Source organism: Daldinia childiae (assembly GCF_008694065.1).
Source record: "Daldinia childiae strain JS-1345 chromosome Unknown Scaffold2, whole genome shotgun sequence".
In the NCBI taxonomy this organism is placed as follows: domain Eukaryota; kingdom Fungi; phylum Ascomycota; class Sordariomycetes; order Xylariales; family Hypoxylaceae; genus Daldinia; species Daldinia childiae.
In genome coordinates this window covers 2,799,374-2,814,041 of record NW_022984643.1, presented here as the reverse complement: position 1 = coordinate 2,814,041, position 14,668 = coordinate 2,799,374, and the positions used below count along the sequence as shown (strand labels likewise).

At 45.9% G+C, this 14,668-nt stretch overlaps 4 protein-coding genes across 4 annotated transcripts; 2 read left to right on the top strand and 2 right to left on the bottom strand.

The window, feature by feature from the left end:
* Positions 1-1,750: 1,750 nt before the first annotated feature.
* On the bottom strand, positions 1,751-3,217 carry GL218_01673 (uncharacterized protein; the record flags this gene model as incomplete). The annotated part of the gene is made up of 1 exon (XM_033578151.1): positions 1,751-3,217. One exon carries the CDS (start codon positions 3,215-3,217, stop codon positions 1,751-1,753), a length of 1,467 nt encoding a protein of 488 aa, XP_033439014.1.
* A 2,289-nt stretch (positions 3,218-5,506) lies between these two features.
* On the top strand, positions 5,507-7,778 carry GL218_01672 (uncharacterized protein; the record flags this gene model as incomplete). Its single annotated transcript, XM_033578150.1, has 3 exons — positions 5,507-5,562; positions 6,479-7,580; positions 7,650-7,778. 3 exons carry the CDS (start codon positions 5,507-5,509, stop codon positions 7,776-7,778), a joined length of 1,287 nt encoding a protein of 428 aa, XP_033439013.1.
* A 1,129-nt stretch (positions 7,779-8,907) lies between these two features.
* GL218_01671 (pheromone receptor) lies at positions 8,908-11,115 on the bottom strand (the record flags this gene model as incomplete). The annotated part of the gene is made up of 3 exons (XM_033578149.1): positions 8,908-9,781; positions 9,852-10,389; positions 10,470-11,115. 3 exons carry the CDS (start codon positions 11,113-11,115, stop codon positions 8,908-8,910), a joined length of 2,058 nt encoding a protein of 685 aa, XP_033439012.1.
* Positions 11,116-13,619: 2,504 nt separating this feature from the next.
* On the top strand, positions 13,620-14,273 carry GL218_01670 (Single-stranded DNA-binding protein RIM1, mitochondrial; the record flags this gene model as incomplete). Its single annotated transcript, XM_033578148.1, has 3 exons — positions 13,620-13,894; positions 14,078-14,166; positions 14,233-14,273. 3 exons carry the CDS (start codon positions 13,620-13,622, stop codon positions 14,271-14,273), a joined length of 405 nt encoding a protein of 134 aa, XP_033439011.1.
* Positions 14,274-14,668: the final 395 nt, after the last annotated feature.

Here is a 14,668-nt window from a genome sequence, read left to right as displayed (position 1 = left end):
TAGCCAACGCCGCGTACGACGCTGCAAGCAGCAAGGATAAGTACAGTACAGCACATTTCTCAATAGGAACCAACACAGCATAACCAAACCAGAACACGACCGCACGCGCGTTTCGGGCTACATCAAAATACTAGCCCCAATGCAATTGACGATCGTCAGCTCACCGACTTTACATACTGACCTAATTGTCCAAGTTAAAGAATTGGCGGTATCTTCTAAACAATAGTAGAAAGGTGATAGTTACCGATGGTTGGGAACTTATTTCTCAGTCGCGAACGACTATGTGTGCTCAAGCACCAAGTAGCGCGCCAAAACGAGCGCAATATTGAAAATGACGCGGAGCGAACAAGCGAGCTAAAAAAGAGAGTTAAATTACACTCCAGGGTCCCGCCACCACCATTGGTGTCTTGCGCGAGCTACTATCAGGCATGCGGTAGCGAGACGCCTCGTCCGCCTTGGCGATTCGTCCCGCGGCGTAAAGGAGGGTGGTAACGGCGGGATCTCGCAACGTATGTCGATGGGACGTGTGCTCAACCCTCCATCATGAGATTAAACTTACCTACAGTACTTGTCTCTTGGGCGGCCTTACGAGGTTTGCTTTGAAAAAAAAAAAAAAAAAGTCGTGCGACTTGGTACGACTCCGGATACGCGCATCGATAATATCAACGCCCAGCAGCAGGAAATATACGCATCCCCACGCAGGTCGCACGTGCGAGCAGACTACGATAATATATTCGCATTTCCTTACCCGTCTTCGTTCGGTCATCCCTGTAGAGTCAAAGTTGGATGGGTGGGATATAGGCGCATTTTGATCTCATACTAATCTATGTGGCTTGAAGTGAACGTGACTGCTCAACATATCTCAATTGATATCATAATATAAGAGTTGACTAACTAACTGTTGAAACATATCTAAGCTTGGCGTTCTGAAAAGATAGTTTAGTCCCTAGGACCAGGACGATGTGGACGTCGATGAAATCTTATTTAGACTTATGTAGGACCCAGTCTGCCGAACCCATGGGTCCATCCATCTAGTATGTATCCGGGTTTCTGCCAGGCACCAGTGGACCCCAACACTTACCACATACCGCACATACATACATATGAGGTAAGTAGGTTAAATAATGTGCAGACTACTGCATGCGTTAGGATGTCTAGGTAGCCGGAAGCTTTAGTTTAGTCAGCTCAAGTCCAAAGATGCTTGGCTATATCCGACATCATCGAAGATGGGAATATTACGATGTGCACGAAGAAGCATACCAGCGCCTTTCTGTTACGAGAAATGCCCCGCACAATGACGTTTGTTGGTTGGAGTATCTGACGTGTCTTTCCAATATTTCAAGCACGTAAGAGGGAATACATAAAATAAAATAAAAGAAAATGCATATCGAGACGCACAGCCAAGCAAACTCCAATATTTCCCTATTCCATAGTTTTGACTCAGTCCGCATAGGAACTATCTCATTGTAAACCGGCGATCTGCGTAAGGGAAAGCATATGTATAATCGTAACTTGTATAATTGCTCTTTAGGAACGTTCTTGTAGGTGAATCTACCCCTACGTGATTCCTATTGCTGCAAACCACGTTGAGAGCGATCCGTGTCCAAACTCCGTTTAATACCCACCCCCCTGCTAACCTTTTCCCGCTATCCTCCTTCTCCGTGCCGGCCCATCCGTACCCCAATTATTACCTAGTACAACTACCTAACCTGATAGTCATCATACACCCATACCGTCATAATACATAGTTCTATCTCTTAGACACGCGCGTGGGCACGCGATCGGAACTAGACTTGCCATGAGCAAGCACTCTCCCGCTGCGTAGAGTCCTCTGGGTCTTCTCGGACGAAGATATGCTCTTTCGACTAAGCATAGTCGATATCGTCCGGAAAGGAAAGGTAGACACCGCTACTAGTGCTTGAAATGGGAGTATAACCAGCGCAATGCTCTTGTCGATAACCCACCCGCCAAAGTTTCGTTGAGTGTTACTATTCTTAGCAGCGACAGCAGCAAGCGCAATAGCATCATTAAGCCTGTAGTCGACATACTCGATACGATTGTCGGTTTGGCATGCAAGTAGGGTGAGTTTCTTCTCGTATCGACGCATGGCGCGATTTAAAGCATCTAGTTCTGGCTGTATGCTACTACGGACTTCTTGAGCCACTGCCGCCTCGATCAATTTTGGCTGTGGAACATCAGGCCGTGCAGTGGCATTCGACGATGCATCACCCGAAGCTCCTTGTGCTTCCAACTCATCTAGTCTGGTTGAAAGTGCTTCTAAATGCTCCATTGTAACAGTTTGCTTTTCATAGGGGTTCTTTGCGACGATTTGTTGAACTCGTAAGGTTCGATTTTGAAGCATCCTGATCAGATGTGAAATGGGGCGGACTTCGGCGGCGCAAAGGAAAATAGTGAGATTATAGTCAGATACCAAGCCCTCAGAAGGTCTCGTCAACTGCCCCCGAATAGTGTGTAGAAGATATGCGCCGAGCATAGGAAATATAAAGCACCAGGCTAGAGCGGCCGTCTCGTGAAAGTAGAGTTCTCTAAGCGCGGCATCCTGTCGCTCATTCCGCTGGCGATCCCGTCTATTGGATGCTTCTTCGGCTACTTCCCCGGAACTATCCTGTTTATTTGTCTCTTCAGGGACATTTTCCAGGGTTGTCGTAGGAGGCTCAACGTCGCTATCGGACTCAAAGACAGACTCAGTCATAATCTCATCTCTCACGATGCGTATCTCTTGCGCGGAGCGATACCAATCCCACGGCTGCGTGACGGACCAGTGAAGAAATATAGCAGCCAAGCTGAGTAATATGAGGTCCGTAAAGAAAGCACTCCCATTTTCGAAGAATATGCCAGCTATAGCAGGGAGCAGAGCTAGTGTAAGTGGGACGTAGACGAATGGAGATTTATCCGCCTCTTTGGAGCCAGATTTACTCGGATTAAAGAGCTCATCTGCGCTTGTCTCCAGATCCCTTCTAGCATCATTCAGACTAAAGTCGGAATATGTAGAGCTCCGCCTTCGAATATCTGCAAAGCCATTCTCGGCGGTGGGCGAGCCCGCATTCAGAGTGGGGCGGCGACGTGTAGGGGCAGATTGACCGACTGTTGCAGCTCGACGTAAGCTGAAACTTGGGGGCTCATTGCCGGTGAGCGACGATGCTCGGCCGGTTGTGTTCGCTGACGTCGAGGGAGAAGTGTAGCTCTCATCAGCCATGACGAGTATCAAGCGCCGTGAGATTACATGGGATCGTAAACCCCGACTTATATCTTTTGAAAGTTGTCTTAGTTTAGGTAGGATGAGATAAAATTGATATCTCCAGCCCATAGGGCTATGCGATGAATACCTCGATAATGTAAAGATCCACGATGTAGATGGAGAGTAGCATGTCTGTGCCCATGGGGTATGCGATGGCAGGGATAATCTGATGGGGAGGCGTCCTAGGTAGTTACTTGGCAAGATGAGGTCACCTCTTTTGCTTTTGGGGGAATAGCGTGCGCACGGGCGCAGGTCTAGGCAGTACATACGAAGTAGAGCTTTCCCTATGTATGTACCTACCTACCTTATGTATACTTCAGCTCTTCCGTTTGTCTGCCATAGCAAATTGTTACGTCACTATGTATACCGAGTTACTATCTTTAGGTAATTCATACGGCATAGTATATTTCCATAATCTCTAATTCCTTATGCACTTCTATTCCCTTAACCTTGAACATAAATATTTGACTTGAATAAGATATTGAGTACCTACCTAGGTACTTAGGTATGTAAGTAGTTATGAGAAAATACTGGTATGTTTGTATAGGTGGGTATGTAGACATGCAAGGGCTGGTACGAGTTATCATCATAGAATATAGAGGTGCAAGAACATCGTCAAGACTACCCAGCCAAAGGAACCCGAGCTTCTCTTTTACTCCAGTTTATATTAACCTAAGACGCATGTTGACGAGTAGATTCTACAAAGTCATGTTTCCCATTTCAACGAGTCAGTTACTGACATCAGGACATTAATCTCTTAAGTTAGGCCTGTCCACAATCTAGGTACGAAAGACTAAAACAGAGAATTCAAAAGAGAAGACTAATATCTAACTAAGGAATGACCATGTCTTCCCAACCACAAAGATTCCTCGTTCAATATTTCAACGGTGGATCTAAACGCTATAGGTAAGTAAGGCAAGTCAAGTTATATATTAGACGTCGTTATCCTCTTAAAGTTTTGAGACCTAGACCAGGGATCTAGAATACCTAGGTCTAAAACGCAACAACGTATGGGCCCGTCTAAACGAATTTAAGCGATTACGCAGAGGCTAGAATGTAATTAGCTTTTTCTAGAAAACTCCTCTCGGATATAATAGATAGTTATAATGTTCATGTACTTGATTAAGATGCATTAATATTCTCGTGTTAATGCTATTTTGATATGGTGCCAAGGGTCTATCCACCATGCCGAAATGGTGCTCTACCAGGATTAGCCATTATGCTGTTGATTTTTTTTCTTCTGTTCCCAGGGCTGCAGTTGAGCAATGACCACACGTCCAATACAGTATATGTAACCGCGATGCGGCAATCCCGGCGTACCTTGCAGGAAAATCAAATACGAATTACGCCGATAAGTCCTTGTCTGCCTTGAGAGTCTCTCAGGTAACTATTACGCCGACTGTACTTCTATTATAGCTTTCCTGACGTTGTGTTGTATTTTGATGGCTGATAGGAATGTATTTAGAGCTGCTGATGTGAGAGCTGGAATCCAGTGTCTTCAAATATAAGACTAGTTATGTAGAAAATAAATTTTTGGCCCATTTATTCCACTCGGTCGGGTCGCAAGCAGCCCCCAGGGCCCATGGCCAGACCAGGCTCAGCACAATCCGTGGCACTGCCAGAAACTGAGTGGAACGATGAGTGACGAGGATGCCCCTGAATAGCTTGCAAGCCTGACCATTTTAGCTGAGCTGCGCTTTGATAGGTAATGATAGGTTCGAAAGAAGAAAAAAAGCTCCGCAAAATAAAGCAATTTAAAGCCTTGTTCTTTTCTTAGTAGCTGACTTGCTGGGCGGGTTGGTATCCAGGGCTACGGAGGGTCACTATTGGAAAGGCGGATGACGAAAAGAAGCACTGTCTTTTTCTCTCACATAGTTATATGTTTTCTAAAGTTTGCTTAATTCCTCCCTTTGCTAATTGATAATTTACCTGAGGTTTCCGTTCGTCGATGTTCCTTTTTTTTTCCTCATCAGTAATATATATCAGACACTTAGACACACACCCGAGGCAGATTTCTACCGATATCCATTCCTAAGGCAAATTGAGCAGCAACTCGAGTGTGACAATAACCAAAATTAAACAGCAGTCAGGAAAGATGACGCCCTTTTCAAGATATTAAAAGAAAAGAGTACGCAACCACGATAGTGGCCCCCAAAGGAATATAAAAGCAGTATATATCGATATAAACCTAAAGGACAGGAACAGACGATGCAACTTAATGTCAATGACATTCGTTCTGATCAGTTGATGAGTGTTGGATACAAGAAAGAGAAAGAAGAAAAAGAAAAGCAAGTAAAGGTGAAGTACGTACCTCTTAACAATTTCATGCAATAATACGACATTCCGATATTCCGATATTCCGACACTCCGTGTCACGTCACTTGTCAAAAGGCCGTCAAACAGTTGGCGGTCTTTCCTCGGTCTGGACCTAAGGGTCAGCATTGAGCATGCCATTGAGGTATTCCATATTAGTGCTGGAAGTCTCGAATTACTTTAGGTACTGCAGAATTAGCAAGCAGCAGCACCAGTACAAGCATCCATACCAGCATCCACATCAGCGCCCGGACCTATCATTCGCAACGACCGTTTTGCTTGTCTCCCCATCACCTGCAGAATCCTCACTCGATTCAATTCCACTCGGTCGCGTCTGCTGCATCTGCACCTGCACCTGCGTCTATCTTTGTAATACCCGACCACAACGCCAACCCTCATCGCAAAAGTCGAATTCGACATTCAAAACCCAGTACAATAAAATTAGGATTAGGGTTAAAGCGGAGGGAAAAGGGGAGGAAAGTTTATTTAATTTATTAGTTTTTGGTCCAAGACCTCGAGTTTCTCCAATTTCTAGTCCGGCCGTCAAGGCGGCCATTTCTTCTTCTCATCTCAAACGGCTTCGCACGCAGACACTCGTTCTGCGAACCCGTTACAGGCCGCCCTAGATGTACAGCAGGCAAATGCCCCCGTCAATTCGCCATCTCAGCGCCCTGAACATTCCACCGTTACGGTCCCAGATCCTGCCGTAGTCACCACTACACAACAGCGACAACCAACTAATCCCCGAAGGAATTTACTGGCCACAAGGGCCCCCGGACCATTCGATCGTATCCATCAATCGCCTTTTCATAATCGTGTAGCCGACTCTGCTTCTACTTCATTTTATAGTCTACCACGTCGATTTGGCCCTGGTCGTCTTTGGAATCCTACTAATTCGACTCCAAGAATTCCTCCATCTCGAACGCCACGACCTCCTCGGCAGTCTCGCAAACGCCGTCCATCCACCCCGCCTCCCCCTTCCGTTCCCGTCAACCATCCTACTATTGAAGTTTCATCAGACCCATCTGAGCCTATTGGGTTTGGAGCGGGCGACTATCCTCTTCTTCCACTTCCAGATAAATCAGCACGGACCAGTCCACATCTCGAGGGTAGGGCAAGTTTTGATAAGAGGATAAGCCTCCCTCCTTCGCTCAGGCATTCCTACGACGGCAAGCGCATTTCCAATCCTCCACAGGAGACCGAGGCTGGACCGTCGGAACTTAAACCCAAAGCCGAAAAAGCCAAATTCACTGGTTTGAGGAAGCGCGGCCAAAGTGTTACCAAGCGGGCGCGAGCCATAAGCTTTGGGCTTGTCCGACCCGATACGTCCGAAAGCTCCAATCAGAAGCTTGACAAGGGAAAGGGAAAGGCCACTATGCCCCCAATGGGAATTGATGATTCCAAGAGGTCATTCTCTAAAGACCTAGAGAGAGGACCCTCAGTTCTAGGTCACCGACATAATGGATCAAATGTATCACTCCCACCAGGCATGATCTCGGGCGTATCCTCCAGCAATTCTTCTATTCTAGGTGACCCCGATCAACCAGATCTAGGCGAAGAATGGGGACCTCAACATCCGTGTTATCCACATCTAAATCCCCATGTACCTATCAATTCTCCGGAATATGCGAGTACGCGGATTATACGCATCCGAAGAGATTGGCTAGTTGAAGGGGACTTGGCGCCTACCTTCTCGAATCTCTATCCAGAAATTCTGGATCCGGCGGGTGTATCAGAGCAGGAGTTCCGACGGGTCATCGAAAAGCTCAACGGAGACCTCGTACCTATCTTTAGTCCCTATAACTGGAGAAACATACTCGATGGCGTATTAGGCTTGCTTACGGGTTGGATATGGGACGATTTGGGCCTTACACATACCAAGATGAGATTGCGTCAGTTGGAGGATTGGATCGACAAATGGAATATGGAGATGGAGAAGGCAGTAGGCTCAGACGAGGGTATAATTGCTCCCAAAATCATTTCTTTAAGACGTACGGGATATATGAATGTGAGTTTAAGTTCTTCTCTTATATCTTCTTCTCTTATATCATGTTGAAGTGTTCTAACCATTCCTTAGCTCGACTTTCAAATTCCTGATCCAGAGATAGCACCAGCTTCAACCGAGGCGTCGGGGTCAAGGTCCGGTCCAAATTTACCAGTTGAACCTCAGCCAGCTGTATTACATGTGCCACCCATCGAGGCATAACAGCAACTTTTCATTCTTCATCAAACCCACTGTACAAACTCATTTCACTTCATACCTTATTTAATCGGACTCGACCCATCGCGGCCTGTACGAATTACGAAGATACCCAAGCATACCTCCTACACTTTTGCTATTTATTCTAATTATGTACCTATTACTAGAGCCAAGTCTCTTTTCTTTTCTTTTCTTTGATTACCGGCCTTCATCGGATTCGCTAGCTTAATATCACAGCATGGCACGGCGTTGCAGGTGTACCAACATTGATTTATTACGCCTTTCAGTAAAGTTAATGAGCAACCAAGACAGAATAGTCCCCAGAGGACTCGAAAACGACAGATCAAGCATCACTTATACATTTACTCTTACGATGACCGGAATTAGGACATCCTGCCTGCGAGGGCTCTGGAGCGGATAATGTGTATCGAGATAGAGACGTTAGCAACTGTCAATAATAAGCATACCCCAATATTTCACTTATTCGTGTATTTGTGCCTAAGTTTTGTTCTATAAAAATCAATTCAGGGATTTGCTAGCTCTGATTCGAGTAGTTATTAGCGGTAGAGCGTAATTCTCTAGCGAACAGGATTAACATGGGGGACTAGCATCTAATGCAAGAAGCAAGGTGCACGTACGGCCGCCTTCTGGTCGAAGTTTGACGGGCTTTCACGTCTCGTTGGAACGAGGCGTGTCCTCGGTCATAGACTACTGCGTATTGAATGAACAATACGGCTCCTCCTCTCGATCTCGAATTCGTATCTAATTACACCCCCGTCAACGCAACAACGTATTAACCCTTGTTCCTATCCACGATCCTGTGACTCGACTCTATCCATCACTTTTTTTTTTCCTGAAAAATAGGTTTTGTGGGTTTTTTTTTGTTTGAATTTTCTTTCTTTCTTTTTTGATCCTTCGGTGGAAGATTTCTATTATTAGGTATTTTTTTTCTGCCATCGTAGATGATGAGCTATCGTTTCTAGCAGTGTTGCTTTCGATCCGATTCATTAGCCTTCTTATTATTCTTCTTATTAGCAGACGAGTAGTTGTCGTTTCTAGAAGTATACCGTTCACGCCAGCTCATCGGCTCTCACCGTCTCCTTTTTCTTCTCCTTGGCAGTGGATAGGTAGGTACTTAGTTACCGCTACCGTTTCCGTTTCCGTTCCTGGAAGTGTTTCGTCCGACTCGGTTCAGCAGCTCTCGCGGGATTCTTCGGCCTCGTCCTCGCTGCTCGGCGGGGGGAGGCGGCGACGGCAAGGACGGAGAGAAGGCTCCGGTGATCTGCACGCGGACGAAGTTGTTGTCGGTCGAACGGACCGGGCTCTCGTTGGCCGCAGCAATGGCATTGGCGGTTTCTCGCGGGCGGGCGATCGAGGCCGTCGACCCGGTGCTGGAGAAGAATGGCCAGACGACGTTTTGACTCGTAAGTCGTCGGGGTCCGCTCCAGCTTGGCTGGTCTTCGAGTAGCTCTCGTGGCTGCACGGCCTCCTGCGGTATCTGGCGGCGCGCGGGTGTGGCTGTGCGAGGAGAGTCTGAGCCGTGCTCGGCGGTTGCTGATAGGATGGGTTGCGAGTCGGAACGCTCGGAGTGAGTGCGGGCGTGGGAGCGAGATGGGCCGGCGACGGGCGAGTCGTCTCGATGAAAATTCGTGAGATAGCTGTAAGGTACGCGCGGGTGTCTGCTTACTGGCGCACGGAAAGATGCGGAGGGTTGCTGTCCCTGTAGTGATGAGCGTCGTTCCGGGATGAGAGCTTCGATAATGACGCGCTCTAGGGGGCTTCCTGGCATGTTTATGTTCCTTCGTATGCTATCCAATCGATCTATAGGCATAGGCAATGGTCGTTGTAACGGGGGCATTGGGAACTGTGACAGGGATGGTGGCGATGATGAAGACTCTGAGGGCAGCGCCGGCGGCTGCTGCGGTGTCACTGGCCGACGCGGAGATAGAATTTCATTGGTATCGGAATCTGAGCCCGAGATTTGATAGGGATCAGGAGGCATTCTGCGTCTGTGAGATCAGAAGTTGGTTAGTTTCTTATTATAAAGCTCAGCGTTTATCAGAACAATGAGATACTTACTCTGCCGCCCCCCCATTTCCGCCGCCCATTTCCACGAGCTCGATCCCGTTACGGAGTAAGTCTTCAGGGTCATCAATATAGTGAGGAACATTATGAGAAACCACCTGCTGTCGGGGACGCGGGAGGCACCGTCCTAAACCCAGCCATGTCATATAGCCACGGTATACGGGGGAGCAATCTTCGCTCGTGCCGAAGAAACCAATGATAGTCACGGTCGTCAAAATCGCGAACCACGGTTGGTTCATCTCGAGCCACTCTATGTTCCACGACGGTACAAATGTAACAGAGTCCCATGGGTATGGGTCTGCGTCGTCGTGTATACGGTGGAAGTCATACGCCGAGGGTGGTGATTTGACTGCATTTTCAATGTTCTTGGCTAGTAAGAATAAGGATACCGGGGCATATATAAGCATGATTGATGCTGTGACGTTGTATAGACGACGACGGAGCCGAATACGTCGAGCTATTGCCAGGTTGTTGGACCCGATTGCTAGTTGAGTGTCTCTAGAGTATCTTCTATAGCGTAGATAGGCCCAAACTATAGTCCACGTTAGTCATTCTCTCCTCTAGTAATTAAGGGGTAGGTAATCCTTGATGATCTTATATATATATACTCACAGGTGAAGGGTATAGACAAGACCACAAAGATTGGGATCGGCACATCGAATACTATAGTCCTGGGCCAATTGTTGTCATACTCAGCGATACACCCGATAAGGGTGCCGACCTTGTACCGCTGTGATATAGTAAAGTACGTCATGACCAACTGAATGAGCGGAACCAGGAAGATGATAAGAGCTTGTTTCCATTCTCGCTTTCGGTCCTGTCGGGAGTTCAGTATGATTGCTCTGGTAACATCAAATTTCTTCGACAACTCATAGACGGTTACAAAGATAGTAGCCGCGTAGATGGTCTTCATCGGTGTCGACAAATATACTTGTAGGTCACAATACCCAACTCCGTCCCACCAGTCGTCCCAGTTATCGTTGCTCCAAATCATGGCATTGAAGACAGTGAAAGTGTTCATCATCCCTACGACTATGATGAGTGTTGCCCCTGGAAGGTCACCATAGCGCCATAGAGCTCGAAGCGGTGGCCAACATAGCCCAGTGCCAATGATAGCAAAGAGCACTCGGAGCACGAGATTAACCTGGATGCTAATGTTAGGTGTATGCTTCGAATCTACGGCCGCTGAACCATCCTGATCAGAAGTAGCTGTAGCTGCGAAAGCCATAAAGGCGATCATAACAATTACTTTGATCATGATGGACATCGCGCCGTAGAGAAGTAGCTTATTGCTACCCGCCTTAGGACACCAAAATAGGCCAAAGAGAAGTTAGAAGTTAGAGGTGATATTGCTAGATAAAATTCGTAAGTTTTTTTTTTCATCTGATGTTGCAGTGTTGTACATGTCACATATCATCAATGCTTTGATGGTGGGAAGCTTACCTCGAGTTTAGAGACCTTCGAACAAGATCCTGCGCGAGAATGTGGAGGAGGGAAAGGTTGGGTGACACTCCAGGTTTAAGGATGAAGGAGAGTACTTTGAGGAGGAAGTTCTTTTGTGTGAGCAAGTTTACCTCTTGCTCGAGAAATTCTGTTCGAAAAATTGTGCTCTAGAAACTATTCGCCCTGGTAACTGCTCTGCAAGCAGACACTTGGACCGCCTCGAAGAGCGGATACTTCTGCATCAACTGCGCTGCCTTGTGCTAGTAAAGCTTGCTAGGGAAAGAGGGGAGCTTTGGTGTCACGAACAATGACACAAGGCGAGAGCCCTGGGGATAAGTAGTAAGTGCTCTTAGGGAGTGATGGGGAAAGGGGCGTGGAGACAGGAACATATGGCTGGCCAACCACTGATGCTCTAAACGTGGAGCATCGTGGATATGCTCTCTTGTGCCTGTCCTAAGTAGAATAATCAGAAATCGATGCCTGTGAGTGGTTGTTAGGGGCGATTGATGATAGGACCTAGTGTGCCTGACGACTAAGCAGTGACCCGCCTTCTTAATTCAACTATGGAATAGATTCATTATGCTACGATTACTTAGGTACGCTTGTGGTACACTACATCGTCTAGAGGTATGTAACTTGTCTTCATAAAGGTAGCTCGAAAACGAACGATTCAGCTTTCACTGGTGCTTTAGATGTCCCAGGATCGTTCAGCAGATAACTATCATGCTACTGGATGACGGAATGGTAACTTGAATATTATGTAGGGATAATATGAAGTATGAGGGTGTGAACACGACGTAAAATGTATCACCATTGAAGTCCAGAGAATTTTTAATCTCTGAGCCAGGACCGTTGACATAGCTGGGGACCGGGGAGGGGGCTTCGTCCCAGGAATCTTGGTAGTCTAGGGATCAAGCATTGGGTTTAGGCTGGAGATTAATTATTTAACTATATATGGTGTATTTAAGATCGCAGGATTTAAATGTTAGGAGAATTAGAAACTATTAAATAAATCGTAAGGTTTTATGTGTGCCAAAAACTTCCCTGGAATCATCGACTTGGATGAGACGTATTGTGCTCGAACTTTTATTATTTCAGACCAGAAAGCACATACGTGGTATAGTAAGCATATCATTCGTGTTTCCTTACGTATTTCTCATTGTAGGGAATAATCGTCAATCGAAACTATATAAATGAGTTTGGGATTCGTCTTTACTGTGTCGTTGTGCCTTTATGGGCTTTTAAGTAAACGAACATGGGCGTTTAGGTACCAAGCGTGTGAATAAATAAACCGTCATGTATTGCCTATGTAAGATCAATCATACTTAGGTGCCAAGTATCTATGTGTGTGTAAGAGTGCGCCTATTAATGTTGTAAGTTCGACTTACAGTATATTTGCTAGAGAGATCATCTTATATAGACGTCTAGTCGAATAGGTCGACTTATTAAGGTTACATATGTCACAACCTTGTGTGGAGTTGCTGAAGATGTTGTCTATAGCTATGTATACGAAACTGAACGACTATGACTTGCACTAGTAGGTGTGTTAGGATTGTAGATGTGACGTCTATAATAAAAGATAATCTGTATGCATTGCATACCTCTACAGAATTCTAATATAACTAGCCTAGATCAAATTTCCTTCCGGAACAACAATGTGGTTTTCACACTTCTAAGACACGTTGTGATAAGACGACCTTGATTGGGTTAACGTAACTGTTGTAAGGTTGCCGTTTATACATGTGAATTTGAAGACTTGGAAGCTATTTTCTTAGGAATCTCAATGATTGTTCTATAATTATTAACCGTGTTCTATTTACTATGAATGCAGGTAGTTTATATCAGAAATTCCCATCGTTACTTTCTGTCTGGTAAACAGGTAATTATTTAAATACATTTATTGATATGAATACGAAGACTTAAATATTATTATTGATAGAGTTTTCTTTCATAATTAATCTAGGGATATCAAGTAAATGTTAAGGTTAGTAAAATTCAAGTGATGCCATCAGAATGTACGAGTGTCGTTCAGAAATGCAATTATAAGCTACTTGATAATTCTTGAATACAATATCCGATATATTCATATATCCGGTTATCTTGTACACCCCTCCCCCCACGATCTCCGACCAATTAGAATTAGCGATTAGGGCTACCAAATTTCCGTCGCGTCAAATGCAATCGCGAACTCAACGATATTTGACAAACGCGCAACTTGCAATATTCTCAACGTCCCTGTCCGCAGCTCAACCACTCGGCTACCATCGTATCCGTACTCCTCGTCAACGTAGGTCCATATACAATTTAGAGCAAAAAAATATGTCTTTCCTCGCCCGTCGAGCCACAGCTGCCGCACCGGGCCTCGCCCGCGCTTTCAGTGCGTCCGCCCGCCGTGATGTCGCCAAAATCACGCTGGTCGGCAACCTGGCTGCTCCCCCCGAGGTCAGAGCCACTAGCACGGGCCGCGAAGTTATCGAGTATGCCGTCGCTAGCAACTATGGGTCTAAAGAGAACCGCCAGACGAGCTGGTTCAGGGTCGCTGCTTTTATCGAGGAGGGACCCCGCCGAGAATTCTTGACTAGCTTACCTAAAGGGTACGTCCTGAGTCCAGACTATATGTTATTTTTTTTTCTGGTTTTATAGGGAATGTTTGGAGTGGGCGCATTAGTTGTGTTGTCAGCCTCGCATGGAAATATATATCTATCTGTGCCACGGATTTTTTTTTCTTTTTTTCGATTAATGTGGAGTGGAGACCAGAGCTGACATAAGACGCACAGAGCTACCGTCTACGTCGAGGGCGACGCCATCATGAATAACTTCACTGATGCCGACGGCAAGTCACGAAATGCGTTAAGCATTTACCAAAGTATGATTAACCAGACACCAAACTATATGATGTTTAGCCGCCAATGCTAATAAACTTGAACAACAGAAACCATCGAGGTCCTCAAGCGACCAACTCCTACTGAATAGGTAACTAGGTAGTCAATGTGTATAAAACTTGGAACGGCCAGAACGACACCCATTGGACCAAGATGTGTATGATCTTGGATTAAAGCTCTCCACTACGGGAACTTTCTTATGTCTAATGACGGGACTACGCTTGGGGATGTTACTGTATGATATTGCTACGTCAGGACTTGATACCAAATGTGTTAATGAATGTCCCTCCACCGTACATTGTCCAGGATGACAATATATAATATGCCCCTAATTCCGCCCTTGGCTCGTGGAAGATATTAAGTGGCAATGACTGAAATAATTGAGCAATATCAATGTCTCTACTACATCTAGCCCTTCACTTCTAGAGCCTCGAGATACGGCTGCTAATAAGGTGCTCATATATTATGCGAACACTTCTAAACTTG